The sequence below is a fragment of the Bidens hawaiensis genome, unplaced genomic scaffold (genome assembly GCF_021521415.1).
Source record: "Bidens hawaiensis isolate Kalapana, Puna unplaced genomic scaffold, B.hawaiensis_p1.1 tig00015291_1, whole genome shotgun sequence".
Classification (NCBI taxonomy): domain Eukaryota; kingdom Viridiplantae; phylum Streptophyta; class Magnoliopsida; order Asterales; family Asteraceae; genus Bidens; species Bidens hawaiensis.
Genome location: NW_027492362.1, coordinates 294,409 through 314,512, shown reverse-complemented (window position 1 = coordinate 314,512; position 20,104 = coordinate 294,409). Strand labels below are relative to the sequence as shown.

The window sequence follows — 20,104 nt, the reverse complement described above, 5'->3', positions numbered from 1 at the left end:
TCAATTATTGCCCATGTAATTTATTTGATTTTCTCATCTTTCATAGTAACAATGCATTTTGATTTTTGAAATAGGGTTTCATGCTTATCACTCGCTTCTTGCTAATGCGTTAATGTTAACATAAACGATTGCCACTCATGATATTCAGGTTTGTACTCGTCTCGATCAGCTTCGTTTTCAGAGTTTTTATTTTTAATATGGGGATGTATGGAGAAACTTTATATTTGTGAGAGTAAATCCTTTATTATCATTTAACACCAACCAAACTACATCTGGATATTTGTGAGAGTAAATTACAATTTTATTCCGTGTGATTTGTCCTCTTTTAGCCATTTCAATCTAAAAACAATCTTTTAACAAAATTAGGATATGTGGTTTTTGTCAGTTACATTTTCCAGTTAAATAACATCACTTGCCCCTCACATGACTCCTTTTCCACATCAATTTTTAGAAACCCGTATATTAAACCGTATCAGCGATAATCCATCGACTGCAGAATTTAGTGCATATCTTATGTTACTGCAGTATGTTACTGTAGCTTTTTCATTACTGCAGTTTTTTTTTGTTATCCCGCCGTAAGTATGAATTACCGTTAAGAAGTTCCTGTTATGTTCGGGTAAAAAATGGTTCAGATTGAAATAGGAACTAACCTCAGTTTGGAGGAAAGGTCACGTGAAGTTGAACACAACCCGAGTATTGATGGGTTGACCCGTAGAGATTTTTTTTTCTATGTATTAATTTTTGTTTCATATGTCAACAGATAACGGAATTTGAGTTGTTTGGATGATGAAAAATGTGCGTATTTCCAGTTTCCACATAATATAGAAGTTGAGGTAACTTTTTTTGGTGTTGACTTAAAACAGTTATTTTCATTATGGACTATTTTACTCCTGAACACAAGGGACTTGAAACTTCGAAATTTAACTTGAATACAAGCTCATCCGTAATCCAAATCTAAATTCAAACTTGACATTGCAACCCTACAACTTGTACCGGTACCATGTAAAAAATCGGGAAATACCGGTACCATACTGAAGAAACACTAAGTGACCCGGTACAGATTATAGATAATCTGGGGGTTAAGTAATGTTTCCCACGAGAATGAGGTCCAACAGAGACGGTTGTTCTTCAGGGGACCTGCAAAACAAACACCGTAAGCTCGTCACTGAGAAGGGGGGGGGGTTCCTCCTTGTGACCACCCTCCGGCGTGAGAATCAGACTAGATTGCTCTGAATATAAGTGTATATTAAGAGATTGCTAGATAACTGGATAGCAGATGATCTTACCATTCCAAGATGTTGGAGTATTTATAGCCGAAGGTAGGTTTCCTAGAAGGTACAGCCGGCTGAATAGTATTCCTGTTCTACCAACAGTGGACTATGCACAGGCCATACTGGTTGGTGGGTAGGTTACGGCCAACAGTGACAAAGTCGGCTGCACTATTCCACCAACTGTAGATTATGCACGTCCCACCTACTGTGGATTGTACGCAGACCATGCTGGTTGGTGAATAGGTTACGGCCAACAGTAACACTATTCCACCAACTGTAGGCTGCGCATGTCCCACAGTAAGGGTTGGTGAGTAGGCAGCGGCTAATAGTGACAAACAGTACTAGAGGGTGCTCCTCCTCGCACTGTTGTCGGTGAGCTGTCACCCTGTGATTGGCTCATGGGCTGTTCTGGTCAGATCGTCTGTCCTATCCATACCTTGGTAGGTATAGTACAAAAGATCTTTCAGAATCATACAGACTGGCTCATTTAGGCGGGATTGTTCCCGCCTTGCTCATTCCTTCATGTGACTACTGAAGTATCTAGTGTCTTGTGCGTGTAGCCCTGCTGTCTGCGGGTAGCCTTCCCTGATGGCTTGTATCGCAACTGCGGGAACAGGCGGGGTACTTCACCATTGGGAGGCTTTCCCTGCGTGTACAGCTTGCGTACTGCGCGTAAGATTCTATGAGCATGGTGGGTCCTGCGGGAGCAGATGGCATTTGCGCAGACGTCCCTGTTCAAGGTGAGTCTTGCGGGACCAACTGGTCTCTGCTGGGACCTACCTCTTCAAGTCCCCCCAGTCCAATGTTCTTCTCATGAATGTTTAATAAAGTGAGGTGAACTTTTGGACTTTAAGCAAGGGGTTTTGAAAAGGGTTTTTAGTTTTAAGGTTCTCCGTGGGGATTCTTCCCGCGGGTTTCCTAATGTCACCTGCAAAAATTCCCGATTTTTTTGCTTGATCTTTGGGTATGATGCGGGTAGGTATGTAACCTTCTCGCAAGTCAGGAGCGTTGAGTCTCACTTGTGTGGATTCTCCCTGAGGTTTTGGTAGTTTTGAACATAGTGATCAATTATGTTTAAACCACCAATTCCATCCTGGAGCCTCAAACAATGTAGTTCTCGACGTTCCCGCTTTTCGGGGGTGTTATTTCCGTTTCCGCAAGCATTGCCCAGAAGATCCTTCTTGGTTTCAATTCCCTGCGGAGCGCTAGGTATGTGAAGGGTTTTGCCTGAACACTGTACCCGCGCTCGTCTTACGGTTACTTTACTTTCAAGGTACCCCTGGCGTCAATTCCCTGCGGGTGCTAGGTATGTGAAGGGTTTTGCCGTAACACTGTATCCGCACCCGTCTTATAGTTACTTTGTTGCCGGGGTATTCTTGGCTTCAATTCCCTGCGGGTGCTAGGTATGTGAAGGGTTTTGCCTTAACACTGTACCCGCACCCGTCTTATAGTTACTTGGTTGCCAAGGTAAGGGGTATTTTCCCGCTTACTTTTGAATCTTTTTGAATTTTGAATTTTGAAATTCGAAAGGTTGGTGATGATAAGAACAGTCCAAACATCTGAAACGTCGTGCGACGGTTTCTTCTGACTGTGTCAGGACGTGCAGGAAGTTATGGTGACGTGACAGTACATGGTCATTCCAGACGCTATTTCAGGCGCGTGGGCGTGATTTTCGGGCGCGTGGCCGCGAAATTAATGGTACGCGTCCTGTCAACAGCTGTTGCCAGCCTGCTCTTTGCCACGTGTCATAGTTTCATTGCACCTTCGATTTCTCTCTCCTTCGCATTAAATTCACCGCATTAATTGCGATCACTATATAAAGGGGAAGAGGGTCATTTGTAATTCACATCTTCACTTCTTCTCTTTCATCTCTTAAGGCGATTTCTGGTGAATACTCTCTTATTCAGTTGAGCATTCCTCCGAAATCGTTTCTTCTTCATTTGCAATATGTCTTCACATGATACTGAAGCTGTAGTCGATGATAAGAGTACTGCTGGCGAGTGCCAGTGTGCTCTGCCCGGCGATCAGTACAGGTATATTGTTAGGAAGTTCATGCTCGATCCTCTCGAGCCTGAGTTTCCTGAACCCCATCAGACCGTGTACGATGCCCCCAGTGGCAAGATCGGGGTATATGCTGCATTCTTTGTTTATGGGAACCTTAGGTTCCCATTGACAAAGTTTGTGTACCGTGTCCTGGAGAGGCACGGTGTGCATTTGACCGAGTTGCACCCCATGGCGATCGCCAAGATTCGCCACTTCGAGTGGGTGTGTCGGATTTTGGGCATTGAGCCCTATGTGGACCGCCTGATGACCTTCTATACTTGGAGGTGCATCCAGGGGTGGTACACCCTGACAACCCGGATCAAGGGTTTGAAGATTTGCGCGACCGAGCACAGTCTCCGATCGTGGAAGCAGGAGTTCTTCTATATTTCTGCCCGCGCCGTCCCCATTGCCATGAAGTTTAAAAATGGCCAAGCAATTCCGAGCCACCACGCCACCAACTACCAGGAGGCGGAATGGTTTGCGAAGATATCCCGGGTCCAATCTCCGGTTTACCGGTTTGCGGAGTCCGGGATGGTGATGTTGGGGATGAGCCGGGTATGGAAGGAGGCGTCTCAGGTTCCCATCCTTCTCGAATACGGTTTGAACTCTACTCCTTATGGTATGTCTTGTCTTTCTTGCTGATTTGAGTTTGTCTTCTAACTGTTTCTTTTCTTTCAGAGGGGAACAATTTGGAGTCGCTCCTGTACCCGCGGGAAGCTGACGGTCCCGTGCGGGTGGGTACTCGTGCTCTTGACGAGAACGAGTTGCCCATCCTGGAGCAAACAGCGGATCGGTTCGTGGAGATCTATCCGCTGGGCCACGAGATCCTGAGCCACCGGCGGCCAGGTAAGGCGTTATTCTCTCCTCCACCCCTCAGTGCTGTACCCGCTGCTTGAATTCCTGACATCCTGTCTTCTTCTGAGGAATCCGCAGATGGTCCTCCGTTAGTGCGGAAGAAGAGGGCTGCCGGCGGGAAAGGGAAGGAGAAGGCGGCCTCCACAGCCGATCCAGTGCTCCTATCTGACACTGAGTCAGATAGTGAAGAGGTGGCGGGGAACCCCGGTGGTGAGAAGACCACTGTTCCGGAGGCTACGACTGTTACCTCCGGAGAACCAATGGCGACGACGGTGACCGGCATCAAGAGACCGGCTCCATCGGGTTCGTCCTCGCCCGTCCGTACGTTCAAGCTCAAGAAAACCCGTAAGTACAACTCTTGGCTTTTATCTTCGTAGTTTAATCTTCCAAGTCTTTTAACACTTTTCTTCTTTACGCAGGTGTGGATGTTGGCGCATTCCAGGGTGAGGGGCCGAGTACTACCTCTCCGCCAATGACGGTAGGTTTGGTCAGCCTACCTGAGGCGTCGATCCAGGCGCCTGCGCCTGCTTCCGCTGGTTCAGTTGCTCATTCTGAGCCGACTGTTCCAGCCGAGATGACGTCACCGCCGGCTGTGAGTGCGATTTTTACAGCATCCTTCACAGAGCCGGCGGTTACTTTTGCAGCGGATTCTGCGGCAGCGACCGCGGCGGCAACCACGGCGGCTGCTACCCTGCCCCCGTCATCGGCAACGACGGCCGGTCCTTCAGGTACGCGTGGGGCTTCTCGCATCTTTCCGCCACCTTCCCATCTGCCTGACCTCTTGGACGGATTTCCATTGGGTTCAGGTGATGGGTTCGGCGGCTATCGGCCTATAATTGACCCTACAGGTGCGTAGGGTTCTTTTGGCCCATTTTTCTATATATATTTTATCATCTTTTCCTAACTGCTTTTTGTTTCTTTTGCAGTGTCGGATTCCAATGAAGTGTATGTTCCGCGATGGAACATACGCCGAGGAACAACCCTTCGTACCCCTGTGGAGTGCGTGGAATGGGCTCGCCACGCTGCTCCCCATGGTGCGTTGGGGGAAGCCATGGCTAGCTACCAGGAGGGTAGGCTAACCAACGAGCTTCGGGTTCTCCAAGCCCGGATGCAGCCGCGCGTCGAGCTGCTTTGTCGTGAAAACGACAAGTTGAAAGCAGCTCGCGCCAAAGAAGTATCTCAAGCGCGGGCTCTTCGGGAGGAGAACCAAAAGCTGTCCGCAGCTGCTACGGAGAAGGAGAAGGCCTTCAAGGCCCTCGAGGTTGAGGTTCAAGCGCGACTCGAGGCCCGCTCCAAGGCTGCCCAAGCTGTTAACGAACAGCTTCGGCTAGCTAAAGAGACTGCGAGGAACGCGACCGAGAAGGCCACCAAGGCTGAAGCCGTTGCTGAGCCTTTACGCATGGAGAACGAGGAGCTCAAGGCCAAATTAGAGGCTCTCCAACGTGCTCATGATGCCTTGGCGATGGAAGATGCCAAGAAGCTCCAGGAGATCTTGGACCAGAGGGGCGTGCTTAACCAAACCGAGCGGAAGCTTAAGGGCGTCGAAGAGGCTGCCGCAAAGGAAGTGCTACTTGCCAACCTTAACAAAAGCGAAGCCGAACGCGCCTGCACCCAAGCTCAAGCCGCCCTTAAAGAAGCTCTGGTTGCCAAGGAATGGCTTCTTCGAGAAGCGTTGTCTCAGGTATGTCTATCTTCATGTCTTCACGCTTTTCTTTGTAGATAGGGTGTTGACACTTGTATATTTTCTTATGCAGGTTGTGCATCGGGTCTTTTCAGAGACATCTTACGACGATGCAATGAGCGCAGCCCTCAACGCTTCTCACGAGGATGGGGAACGGGTCGGCTTCCTGCTTGGTCTAGGGTTTGTTGAGAAAGGCGTCCCGCCCTCCAACTTCCCTTTGTACAATGTAGATACTGAAGCCATATATGACCAAGCAGTAAATCAATACGCCGCCTTCCCGCATCCGGTGGTGGAGAAGGTGAATGAAATTGCTGCTGCTGATGACGGGCTACTTATCCTTAAGGCTTACCTTGAACAGCCACGCTCTACTGACGGCGCTGGTCCAAGTGGAAGTGGCCCTGAAGCCTGATCCTGAAGATCCCTTCCCGCTGCTAGGATAGATTTAGTTTGTACAGATTTACTTTCTTGTAGGCGGGTAGTTACCCGGCCATTCTTGTAACGAATATTTATGAAATGTAAATCTTTGCGCGGCTAAGACCGCTTGATTCATTGGATTCCTTGCTTTATAAACGTTATATGACTTAAGTTTAAATTAGCAATTTTTCAAGTGTTTAGAATAAGTTAACCTTTGAACGTGGTAGATAGGTGTGAAGTTTTGCTTCCTCTTCCGTGATTGTGCGGGTAGGACCGTCACTTGCACGTAGTAGGATGGCTAACTTTACCATCTGACCTGCGTGTAGGTTTACCTTATTTGAGGATAAGTTAACCTTTGAACGTGGTAGATAATAGGTCTGAAGTTTTGCTTCCTCTTTCGTGATTGTGCGGGTATGACCGTCACTTGCACTTAGGATGGCTAAACTTTACCCATATCTGACCTGCGTGTAGGTTTTCCTCATCTTTTTTTTTTTTTTTTTTTTTAGGATAACCTTTGAACGTGGTAGATGATAGGTTGAAGTTTTGCTTCCTTGTTCGTGATTGTGCGGGTAAGACCGTCACTTGCACTTACAAGGATGGCTAAACTTTACTTACATCTGTCCTGCGTGTAGGTTTCCCTTATTTTTAACGTTGTGTTTATGCGGGTTTTGCCGCCTTCCACACGTAACGACTTACTTCTTCCCGTTTATGCGGTAAATACCGACCAGTGGGAAGTTCATAAGTATAAAGGTAAACACATTATGAAAGGAGAATCATTTCCATTAGAAGTGGCTCTAGGCCTTTTCTTTACAAGTTTTGGAATTGATCTACATATAACATTTGCGTAATTGAGCTCCATTCCATGTTCTTGGGATGGGAGTGCCATCGAGCCTTTCGAGCCGGTATGCGCCCTTTCCCAGGACTTCTTTGATAATGTATGGCCCTTCCCAAACCGGGGCCAGCTTTCCCGGGCGCTCTTGGTTTGAAGCCTCGTTGTTACGCAGTATGTAGTCTCCTATCTTGAAGTTGCAGAGTTTTACCCGCGTGTTGTAGTACTTTTGCATTTGTCGTTTGTAGTTCTCTTCACGCACTGCGGCTAAGTCTCTGCGTTCCTCGGTTAGCATGAGATCCAACCGTCTTCCGCATCATTGTCTTCTGGCTGAATCAAGACCCTTGGCGAGGGTAGACCAATTTCGACCGGGACCATGGCTTCAGTGCCATAAGTGAGGCTGAACGGGGTTTCTCCCGTACTGGCCTTCTTCAGCGTTCTGTTTGCCCAAAGGACGTGCGGAAGCTCGTCCACCCAGCCGGATCTGTGTTCCGATAGTCTCTTCTTGATGCCTTCGACGATGCTCTTATTTGCTCTTTCCACCTCACCATTACCTTGCGGGTGTGCCACTGAGGTAAAGGTGTGGGTGATTTGAAGTTCTTTTAGCCACTGTTGTAGCTTCTTGTCAGCAAAGTTGGTGCCGTTATCGCTCACCAAATTCTGTGGAAGTCCAAAACGACAAATAATAAATTCCCAAATAAATTTTTTGATATGTTTCGCGGTTGTTTGGGCTAAAGGTTTTGCTTCTATCCACTTGGTGAAGTAGTCTATGGCTACCACTAGGAACTGAACATTTCCTGCTGCTGTAGGAAATGGGCCTGTCACATCGATGGCCCACTTCTGAAATGGCCATGAAGAAGTGACTGGAACAAGTTCATTCTTCGGGCGGTGCGTGTTGGGTGCGTAAAGCTGACAAGACCTGCATTTTCTGATGTATGCCAGTGCATCCGTATGCATCCCCGGCCAAAAGTATCCCGCGTTGTTTAGCTTGGCTACAACAGCGCGAGGACCTGCGTGTACTCCACAGATGCCTTCGTGTACTTCCCTTAGGAGGTAGTCAGCATCTTGGTTGTCCACGCATCTCAAGAGTGGGCCAAGAAAGTTACGTCTGTAAAGGATGTAATTGACGAGCTGATAATTCAGTGCTTTACAGCGTAGTTTTCTTGCCTGTGTTTTTGACTCTGGTAGTGTTCCTGCTGCAAGGTAATTTATTATTGGTGTCATCCACGTTTCTGTACCGGTTTGGATGACACAAATTTCCTTGTGCGGGACTGATGGTGCTTCGAGGAGTTCAATGCGGATGTCCTTTCCCAAGTGGGTGAAGGCTAGTGATGCAAGCTTGCTTAACGCATCTGCAGATTTGTTTTCGCTGCGCTTGACGTGTATGACTTTACAATCACTAAAATCACGCATAAGGGTTTTTGCCTGGGCGAGGTACAGGGCCATTGTGTCGTTCACAGCCGTGTACGTCCCATTTATTTGGTTGGCCACCAGCATGGAATCCACGTGGGCTTCCAAGTTTTTCACTCCCATCTTACGCGCAATTCTCAAACCGGCCAAGAATGCTTCATATTCGGCTTCGTTATTCGTACTTGGAAAATCCAACCGAATAGCGTAAGTATATTCTTGGCCTGCTGGGTTGGTTAATTTTAACCCTGCGCCTGAACCCTCGTTACTGGCTGCTCCATCAGTGTAGAGTCGCCAGACATCATTGATGTCTTGTGCTGGGGAGGGTTGAGCCTCCTCCTGGCACTCTTTCTCCCGCGAAGCGGGGACTTCTGCAATAAAATCGGCCAGGACCTGGCCCTTTATGGCTGGTCTTGGCTTGTACTTAATTGCATATTCTCCCAATTCAATTGCCCATTTGGCTAGACGTCCCGATAATTCGGGTTTGCCTAGAACGTTTGAGAGTTTGAAGTTGGTGAGAATGGTGATTGGGTGGCCCTGGAAATATCGTCTTAACCTGCGTGAAGCGTGTATAAGTGCTAAGACCAATTTTTCGAGGGTAGAGTACCGGGTTTCTACGTCTGTTAGTACACGGCTAACATAATAGATTGGCATCTGGATGCCTTTTCGTTCTATTAGCAGGACTGCCCCGGTTGCTCTATCTGTTGCGGAAAGGTATAGGATTAACTCCTCTCCCGCTTGTGGTGCTGTAAGTGTTGGGAGTTCGATCAGGCGTGACCGAATCTCCTGAAAAGCTGCTTCCGCTTCTGGTGTCCAGCGGAAGTGCGTTTTCTTTAAGCAGTTTCTCAATGTTGACACGAAAGGAAACGACTTATCCGCATGGTTTGCCAAAAAGCGATTAAGTGCGACTAGTCGTCCATTCAGTGTCTTAGCCTGTTTGATGGTGGTAGGTGATTCCATTTTAATAATGGCTTCGACCTTTTCAGGGTTCGCTCTGAAGCCATCTTTAGTAACAATGACTCCCAAGAACTTCCCTTCTTCCATCCCAAATGAACACTTGCTCGGGTTGAGCTTCATGTTTATCTTTCTGAGCGTGTTGAAAGTTTCTTCAATGTCTTTCAACATCGCTTCTGGCTCGGGGCTTTTGATGACCAAATCATCCATATAGACTTCCAAGTTTCTCCCGATTTGGGCATGAAACTCTTTGTCCATCAGTCGTTGGTACGTGGACCCTGCATTCTTAAGCCCGAATGGCATCATTTTATAACAAAATGTACCATCGGGCGTCCGAAATGCGGTTTTGTCCTGGTCATCTACGGCCATGTGGATTTGATGGTACCCCTTATACGCATCCAAGAAGCATTTAAGGCGAAATGGTACCAACGAATCCACCTTAAGATCAATTTCTGGTAACGGATAACAATCTTTGGGGCATGCTTTGTTCAAATCTTTGAAATCTATGCACATGCGCCATTGTTTGTCATTCTTCGGTACCATTACGGGATTTGCAACCCATGTTTGATATCTGCTAACGCGTACGATGCCTGCGTCAAGGAGTTCCTTGACTTGGGTTCTACACGCGTTAGTTTGTTCAGGCCCCATTACTCTGCGCTTTTGTACGACTGGCGTAACAGCCGGATCGCACTTGAGCTTATGCTCCGCCTTACTTCGGGGTACACCAGTCATGTCAGCTGGTGCCCACGCAAAGATGTCAGCGTTTTTCTGCAGTAAGCGTTTGAGTAGGGTGCGGGTGGGATCAACAATTGTTGGTCCAATGGTAACGGCCTGGTCGGGGTATTTGCCATTGAAGGCCCATTTTTCCGGTTCGGTGATGGTTGGTTTAGCCTTTTTCGGTTTGGGTTTAGATGAGACAGATGCGATGCATACCTGGGGAATGCCAGTGATCATCGCTACACCCTCAGCTGTTGGCCATCCCATCATGCCGTGGACTGAAGATACCACGGCGTTGAATCTTGCCATCCCGTCTCTTCCGAATAGGATGTCGTACGTGTGGTGTGGCTTTTTCATCACGACAAAATCCACGTCTTCTGTGCGTGAATGATTCCCATCAGTAAGAGTAACGGGGAAAGATAGGATACCCAGGGGGGTTTCTGTACTGCCGTCAAACCCTTCCATTGAAGCGTAGACCGTTTCCAAGCGTTCTTTGTCTTCATCATCCAGCTTATCAAAGAACTGCCTGTACATCACTGTCGACGAAGCGTCGTTGTCAGCAAGAGTGCGGGAAGTGATGTAATGCCCCAGCTGGCTTCTGATGACGATGGGGCCTTCTTTGCTGGGGCCTCCTGGCACTCGCGGGAAGCGCACCTCAGCTTCCTTCCACGCGCATGGTTCTGTCACTCGTCTTTTTCTTCCTCTGACCTTGCCATGAACCATGTTGATGCTGATGTCGACGGGCTTTCGTCCGTTACCTCTGTACCGGTTGTCATTCCTTCCTCCCTTCTTGATTGTTGCCACGAGATGTGCAAGTCTTCCATCCTTGACAAATGTCTCAATAATATCTTTCAAGGATGTGCACTCTTCAGTACCATGACCCTTTGTCCCGTGGAAATCACAGGATTTGCTTTGATCCGCATTAGGTTTCTGCCGGATCAATGGGGCTTTTGGCCATGGCAATTTTTCCGTGGCAAATATCTCCGTGACGCTCTTCGTGAGTGGCGTCCACCGGTGTTTTCGGTTTGAAGGGTGTGTGTTGTCCCTTCCGCCAACAAGAGGGCGAGAGCTGGATGAGGTGTCAAAGTTTACCCTTGACTGCCAAATACCTAGCCTCCTCTTTTTGTTCTGCCGGGCGATCCGGACATTGTTTTCTCTTGTCCTCTGCGTGTAGAGGTGTGTACTCTGGGGAAGATCCCTTCCCAGTTGCTTTTCTGTCTCGGCAAAGCGCTTTGCCGCCGTCATGATGGCATCCCATGTTGATGGCATGCCATCCTTACCCGTCAATGTGTGGATAAGTTCTGGGTATTCGGCGCCTTGGATGAAGGCGGCGCGAACCAGATCCTCACTTATGTTGCCGAGACTTAGCTTTTTGGAGTTGAAACGAGTGATGAAGTCTAGTAAAGATTCATCCTCCTCTCTCACGCAGTTGAGGATCGTCCACTGCTCTTCAGTGTACTTCCTCTGTTGGCTGAAGTGCTGGCTGAACTTGTTCTGAAAGTCCGCCTAGTCATATATGTGGTGGATCGGTAAACGATCGAACCATGCCCTGGCCGCTCCGACCAGAGTCATCTGGAACATGTAGCACCACGTGGGTTCCGTCCAGTTGCTGACGGTAGCCCCCGCAATGAACCTGTTCAAATGGTCATCTGGGTCGGATAGACCATCATAAGTGCCAATGTTGGACATTTGTTTGGCACTTCTCGGGGCGATTGCTTCCGCAATGTCCCTTGCGAATTTTGACTTTCCTGCATTTGTAGCAGTTGGTCTAAAGGTTTTGGAGAAGTCACGCGGGTTTCTCTCCGCGATTGGTTTAAAAGCTTCCCCAAAATTCCTTTTTGGTTGGACGTCCGTTTCCTTACGCTTCCCTTTCGCCTTATGGCGAGGGTTCGCGTCGGTATCGGACTCCAACTCGTCGTCTGAGTACTCGCAGTCACTGCTCATATTGAGGTGTTGGCGAGTACTGCCGAATTCGTCAGCCTGTTGAGCTGAACGCAAGCGTTCATCCAATTCGGCTTGGAATTCTCTTTGCCGTGCTTCGGCCCACGCCTTCACTTGATCTAGTGTTTGGCGAGGGACCCTCGTTCGTTTTTCCAGCTGGGTATCGGTGAACCCCAGTGGAATATTTACTGCACTTGCCCCGGCTTGGGTAGTCGGGGTAGTGTTCGTAAGGATTGTATAACCGCCGGTGTTCCCCCCAGTTGCTGGGGTTGTTACCGGGGTTTCTTGGTCGGTTACAGGCCTTTGGACCGGAGTAACGTTAACCATTTCTTCAGAAATTGTGAAAAAACTAAAATAGTTCTAGCTTTTATGCACGGATGGCGCCAATGAAGAAACACTAAGTGACCCGGTACAGATTATAGATAATCTGGGGGTTAAGTAATGTTTCCCACGAGAATGAGGTCCAACAGAGACGGTTGTTCTTCAGGGGACCTGCAAAACAAACACCGTAAGCTCGTCACTGAGAAGGGGGGGGGGTTCCTCCCCTCCGGCGTGAGAATCAGACTAGATTGCTCTGAATATAAGTGTATATTAAGAGATTGCTAGATAACTGGATAGCAGATGATCTTACCATTCCAAGATGTTGGAGTATTTATAGCCGAAGGTAGGTTTCCTAGAAGGTACAGCCGGCTGAATAGTATTCCTGTTCTACCAACAGTGGACTATGCACAGGCCATACTGGTTGGTGGGTAGGTTACGGCCAACAGTGACAAAGTCGGCTGCACTATTCCACCAACTGTAGATTATGCACGTCCCACCTACTGTGGATTGTACGCAGGCCATGCTGGTTGGTGAATAGGTTACGGCCAACAGTAACACTATTCCACCAACTGTAGGCTGCGCATGTCCCACAGTAAGGGTTGGTGAGTAGGCAGCGGCTAATAGTGACAAACAGTACTAGAGGGTGCTCCTCCTCGCACTGTTGTCGGTGAGCTGTCACCCTGTGATTGGCTCATGGGCTGTTCTGGTCAGATCGTCTGTCCTATCCATACCTTGGTAGGTATAGTACAAAAGATCTTTCAGAATCATACAGACTGGCTCATTTAGGCGGGATTGTTCCCGCCTTGCTCATTCCTTCATGTGACTACTGAAGTATCTAGTGTCTTGTGCGTGTAGCCCTGCTGTCTGCGGGTAGCCTTCCCTGATGGCTTGTATCGCAACTGCGGGAACAGGCGGGGTACTTCACCATTGGGAGGCTTTCCCTGCGTGTACAGCTTGCGTACTGCGCGTAAGATTCTATGAGCATGGTGGGTCCTGCGGGAGCAGATGGCCTTTGCGCAGACGTCCCTGTTCAAGGTGAGTCTTGCGGAACCAACTGGTCTCTGCTGGGACCTACCTCTTCACATACCGATCCCGAAACTTAAAATCTTGGTACCGAATCGGTACCGGTACCGGTACCATTGCTCATCCCTCCCTACAAGTTTTAAACTTCCCTACTAAAATTGTGAAGCTTGAAATATGGTACCACTTTGACTTTTGATTTTCTCAATTATTACTTGCAGATGGCTAATTGATGTATTAATCTTGAGGTTGACTTTTTAAAATTCGACATGTTATTTTCTAATAGCACCATCAACTGAATCATCAATTTAGCCAAGTTGAGCTCGGGACCTGATGTTATTGAATTTTGAATGCCAAAATTTATGCTACACACTACTACTATGTCCATGAATTCATGTCTTTGGGAGTTTAAGTGGCACACACACAACTGTTTTTGTCTATGCATGTTCGCAACACACCACTGTGTAGGCCTAAATTCACATATATTTAAGTTAAAGACTAAGTTAGACATTGCAGATTGCTTACAATATCACATAAGTATACTAACGTCTCTATGCACAGATATTCCGTCACTGCAAATATAGCCCGCGATTAAGTACAAACTATTGCTACTGTCTTTAATGACAGTATGACACAATGACTTTGTTCTTAGGGCAAACATATGACAACATGATAAAAAAAATGTGATATACACCGACCCAATAATAATAATAATTGATTTAATATATTATTATTATTTATTTTCAATGTTTTTTTTGGTAAAATGCAGGAATTTATAGCAAGAATTTCAGGTTAGCAAGAAAGTTGCCTTCGGAATATGTAGTAGCTACAGCTAAATGGCAATGGTATTCCATTTTTAGGTCCAGTGACTACTTTTCAACTTCATATTCCACACCTGTCTCGATTTCCATTATGGTTTTATAACAAATAATGGTGTTTATTTATACTTTTCACTTTGAAGTTTGACTTGGTTGCATGTGATTTACATTTACATGAAGATTCCTACCCATACCCACACGGTTGAAGCAAGGTTAGATATTTGGTTTCTACTTTTGGCTATCTTCGGGAACCCAAGGTGCAAACTAACAAGGTATACATATATAGAATTAATTCAACAAATTTTGGTTCATGTCGTGAATATACGAACTTAGATAAATTACTTGTAGAGTTGTAGGTGTGGCAAAAATGTCGGGTTGGGGCCGTTAGGTTATTTGTGCTCTTTTGTACATTGTAAATGTAATATTAACGTTGTATACAAAGAATTTTATAGAGATCGGTAACTTGTACTTGTAGCTATATTATTGTAAATTGTAAATCTAATATTAATATGTAAATTGCATTTATAAAATATTCACATATAATACGTATTGATTTATTATTAATTTTTCTTAATTTATGCAGTTTCTGATACCCAACCTCGTGTAGTACACGGGTTATAATCTAGTTATGTAATAAAAAAAAGGGTAGTTGCCCGTCAAATAGTTATATTATTATAATCTTCTAAACTAGTTTTGTATCAATGAATTTTTTGAATGCAATTATTTGTAAACAACACGTATGCAGCTTTTGTTTTTAACAAACATGATGGTTAGATGATAAATTAATGTTAAACGTGAAATACAAATAGTTATTTTCATAGGATTTTGATCAAATACAAATGAAATTAACATGCTAAACGCGAGAATCAAGTAGAGTAATTATATAATTACATCAGAGAGTAATTATGTAATTACATAATGTAATTACATAATTACTCTCTGATGTAATTATATAATTACTCTACTTGATTCTCGCGTTTAGCATGTTAATTTCATTTGTACGTTAATTTTTCTCATATTATTAAGAGTTGAAGGACGATAAATATACAAAATTAGAAAATTGTTCCTAAGAATTATGTAATTACATAATTACTCTCTGATGTAATTATATAATTACTCTACTTGATTCTCGCGTTTAGCATGTTAATTGCATTTGTACGTTAATTTTTCTCATATTATTAAGAGTTGAAGGACGATAAATATAGAAAATTAGAAAATTGTTCCTAAGAATGTACATAAAATACTTATTATGAATTATAATATTGAAATAAATAGAAAACAGTGAATACAAGTTGTTTAAAATGAAAAGACAAAAAAAGTAAAATAAAACGTGATTGTTGGCCGAGTATTTGTATTCAACAGGTGTCTCATAAAACAAACAAATGATTGGTCTTTCAAGATAATATGTATGTTTCCCAATATATAAAATTCGAAGCAGTGAACTATCGAGAAAAACACAAGCACCCAAATTGTTTCGTGAATCGAGCAACGGAATGATCAAGAATGATTGCATGAAATTATTCACGAGTGTTTTTTAATTCTAGGTGTGTATTTTAACTAAAGATCAACTAAGCTTTTATAGTTAAACAATGGTGAAACAATTTCATAAAGTAAATCGATAGTTATTTTTAAATTAAAAAGTTAACATAGTTAACTAGACAGATGATTCAAATGATATATCTATATAGTAGGTACGACTTTTTTGTTAAAATTTGGATATGGTGATTACGTTGTTTACCAAACATAACACACTAACTAGGGGTGAGCCTGGGTTATTGCTTAAAATCGAAGCCAAAACCGAGCACGTTAGTTATAGAATAAAAATAAAATAAAATACCATAACCATTCGGTTAGACCATCAAGAAGATACAAGAGCGTAAGCTAGAGAGGAGGATGCTTAGATGGACGTGTAGACTATGGACATACAATGTTAAACCCAATAAGTAATGAGGCTATTATGGAGAGATTAGTAATTACCGGTATTTCAAATAAGTTGACGGAGGGGAGGCTAAAAAAGTTTGAACACGTGAATAGAATACATACAACGATGCTAATCATACTAATGGAATCCCTCACTATTGAGCAAATTAGACCAAATTTAGATTTGCACTATTTTGAAGACATGGTGACTTCGTGGATATGCAAAATTAATATTTAGAACTTTTAAGTAGGTGATATTTACTTATTATCTTTTTTTTTCTTCTTTTTATCATTGTCTTTATATATTATTTTTATCTGAAATTATTATATTCTTATCATTGGTTAATTACCGTTATATATTTTTATAAATTTTGTTTTTGTTGTTTAGTCGGGGGGTCTCACTGAAAGCAGTTTTTCTATTTCTACGAGGTAGAGGTAAGGATATATCCTCCTCATACCTTATCATAGCTTTGATGTTAGTGAGATATACTGAGTACGATGAAGATGATGATGACGACGACTTTATGTGTATGAGGAAAAGGTGATTTCTCTATTGGAGCCGTGGTGGAGATTAATGTGCTATTATTCTAAGTAGATTAAATTGTTGTTAAAAAACATATATTAAAGAACTATAAAAAAAATTCATAAAGGCCTCATAAATAGTTAATACATGTTAAATATACACATTTTTGACACAACATAGTTCACAAAAGCGCATATTCAAATAGAGAAATATGAAAGGGATAGGTAACCCAAAAATCAGGTATAAAAAGGCACCCATGATTGAACAACGAACCTCACTAACCATCAACTCTTTCTTCTCCCACTCACTTCATCAAACATAATAAGCATGGTGGTGGCAGAAAATGAAGTAATAATAATAACAATCCGAGAATTCAATCCAAAAACTGACCGCGAGAGAGTGGAACATGTCGAAAGAAGTTGTGAGGTGGGCCCGAGCGGCGAATACTCCCTCCACGCCGACCTTTTAGGTGACCCTGTTTGTAGAGTCCGCAACTCACCGGCTTATCTCATGCTGGTTGGTATAATACGCAATTTAATGTTAATGTAGTTTTTAAAAGACTTGGTTTTATAATTAAAAAAAAGGGTCATGTTTCGATGTAAACACTGGTTTCATAGTTATTTATTTATTTTAATATAGTCGGTTTGTATTATTAGGTGGCGGAGATGGTGGTGACGGTGGACGGAAATGAGACACGAGAGATTGTGGGGATGATACGAGGTTGCATCAAAACCGTTACATGTGGTCGGAAGTTATGCCGGAAAACTAACTGTCCGCCGGAAACCACTCCTGTTTTTACTAAGCTCGCATATATCCTAGGCCTTCGTGTCTCCCCTACTCACCGGTAAACTATTATTATTATTATTTAATAAAAAATATATGATCATTAATCAAAATTAGAAAGGTTGGTTACCTAATATTATTAAATATATATTTTCAAAGATTTAAAAGTTTGTGATAACACCTGAATATTATAAACTTTCTAAAATTAGAAACAGGGTAAACAAACTCCGTAGACCCGCTAAGGATTTCACATTCTTCCATACTGATTTTGGGTATTACTAAAAACAGAAATATAAAAATTTTAAATATATTTGCCAATATAAAAGATAAAATGAGATTAACAAATAAAGTGTCAGATTTTTTGAGTAAAAAAGTTTAATATATCAAGAGTTGTAACTTTTTTTTATTTGTACGGCTAGTTTTTTTTTTTTTTTTGAATGTTAAAGTTTTTTCCTCCTACTATTTACATTATAGCCCCATTGCCAGAAATCGAACCCTGGACCTCTCACCCAAAGGCCAAATCCTTTACCATCCCACCAAAATGGAGATGGCTATTTGTACGGCTAGTGTAAGCCATGCTTTACCTGTTCTAGAAGGATATTGACGGGGCCTATTTTTAAGTTACTAAAAGAAAAAATAAAGTTTCTTAAAATGCGACTAATTTCATCTTTCATGTCTCAATTATTAATTTTGAAATTTAAATTTACAGGAGGATGAAAATAGGATTAAAACTAGTTTGTAGAATGGAAGATTGGTTTAAAGATAACGGGGCAGAATATTCCTACATCGCAACTGACGCAACTAACAAAGCTTCCGTTAGTCTCTTCACTGGAAAATGTGGATACTCCAAATTCCGTAACCCGTCTGTTTTGGTCCACCCGGTATTTGCTCACCGGCTCCATATCAACCAACACGTCACCATAATAAAACTGTCATGTTTGGATGCTGAGGTCATCTACCGTCACACATTCTCGACCACTGAGTTCTTCCCACGTGACATTGACTCGGTACTAAAAAACAACCTTAACCTGGGCACGTTCCTCGCTTTACCAAAAAACTGTGCACATGCCATGTCGTGGGTCGGGTCAGAACAGTTTTTGTCCAACCCGCCCCACTCGTGGGCCATCATGAGTGTGTGGAATTGTAATGATGTGTTTAAGTTAGAAGTTAAAGGCGCTTCGTGGTTGAAAAAAGGGTTTGTTAAAACAACTCGAGTGTTGGATCAAGTTTTCCCTTTCTTGAATCTGCCTTCATTGCCCGAGATTTTTAACCCGTTTGGGATTCATTTGTTATATGGGCTAGGTGGGGTTGGGCCTTCTTATTTGAAGCTGGCCCGGGCCTTGTTTGGTTACGCGCACAACTTGGCTAAGAAGCGCAAGTGCGGTGTGGTGGCGACTGAGGTGTCGAGTGAGGATCCGCTTAAGTTAGCGATCCCGCATTGGAAAATTTTATCGTTCACGGATTTATGGTGTATCAAGAGGCTTGATGAAGATTATGGTGAGGGGTATATTGGGGATTGGAGTAAGTCACAACCTGATATATCTTTTTTTCTTGATCCTAGAGAATTTTGAAAAGTTAATAAAGTTTAGTGACTTGTTTAGTTTAACTTATTATTTGTAATGGGTGGATGGGAATGGAAGCAAAAAATGTCATTTGGAAGGGTATATATCCTAAATTGGGACCCATGTATGTATTTTCTTTTTTTAACTTCTTATGTGAAATGTAAATAAAAAGTGATGCTTTTTCACCCCAAGATTTTGTGTAGATTTCTTTTCTCTTTTCTGTCATACTTTTTGTTTTTGTTTTCGAATCATCGTACCTTGTCACGTTTGAATGCATATTTTAACATATGCTTAGATTTTTTTACTTAATAAACTTGTGTGGCCAATATCCCTCTAGAACAAGTAAAGCATCGCTTCCGGTCATGGCCGGCTAGGGTTTGCGGTGAATGCGATGGAGGGATCTGGTTAAGGGTGGTGATGGGATGATGGCCACAAGGTGATTAGGGCAAAGCCTCTTTTGGGCATGCACGGTAGAAACTTTTATGTTACATTATTGAAATGCTATCAGTAGTTGCTTCGGATTAAATCATTTATAAAATTTTGTATGAAAACTGGTCATCATTTGCAAGTGATTATAAGTGGTGTCATTGGTAGCGAGTCACTATTGATCAATTGCAACTTGATCTATCGGTGGCAAATGGTCATTAGTGCATGTCATCTGTCATCAACACTGAGCTACTGATGATTTGTTGTAACAACGCCTCAACGGTAACCATGTGTCAACAACTCTAGTATTTCGTTTAGTTTTTCACTTTTTCCATTGATGTAGATGTCTATCGACAACATTAGCATCAATCACATCTACAAACTTCTTCTAATGTATAAGAAAGAGCCTTGGTCTGAATTCGGTAGGGTTTTCTTTAGCATACATCATGTTATTCGCTCTCGGGTTTTTTCTTTAAAATATTTGATTAAATCATAGTATTTTAACATAGATATGATTATGCACACTATTATTTTTATATTACAGAATTTACAGATGCTCTTATGTAATATTGTAACCGTTGAAAATAAAAGAATTATTTATGAGTTAAAACAAACTTTT

General features: G+C 43.5%; 1 protein-coding gene across 1 annotated transcript; it reads left to right on the top strand.

Annotated features, from left to right (window-relative positions):
* The first annotated feature begins 17,041 nt into the window (after positions 1 to 17,041).
* LOC143548862 (putative N-acetyltransferase HLS1) lies at positions 17,042 to 19,612 on the top strand. The gene is made up of 3 exons (XM_077039921.1): positions 17,042 to 17,230; positions 17,371 to 17,558; positions 18,207 to 19,612. The coding sequence occupies exons 1-3, from the start codon at positions 17,042 to 17,044 to the stop codon at positions 19,066 to 19,068; spliced, it is 1,239 nt and encodes a 412-aa protein (XP_076896036.1). The 3' UTR covers positions 19,069 to 19,612.
* Positions 19,613 to 20,104: the final 492 nt, after the last annotated feature.

Bases quoted from the DNA above. Each gene is read 5' to 3' on its own strand.
- LOC143548862 (XM_077039921.1), top strand. From the start codon at position 17,042: ATGGTGGTGGCAGAAAATGAAGTAATAATAATAACAATCCGAGAATTC. The intron at 17,231-17,370 runs GTTGGTATAATA...TTGTATTATTAG, and splicing joins CACCGGCTTATCTCATGCTG to GTGGCGGAGATGGTGGTGAC. The intron at 17,559-18,206 runs GTAAACTATTAT...TTAAATTTACAG, and splicing joins CGTGTCTCCCCTACTCACCG to GAGGATGAAAATAGGATTAA.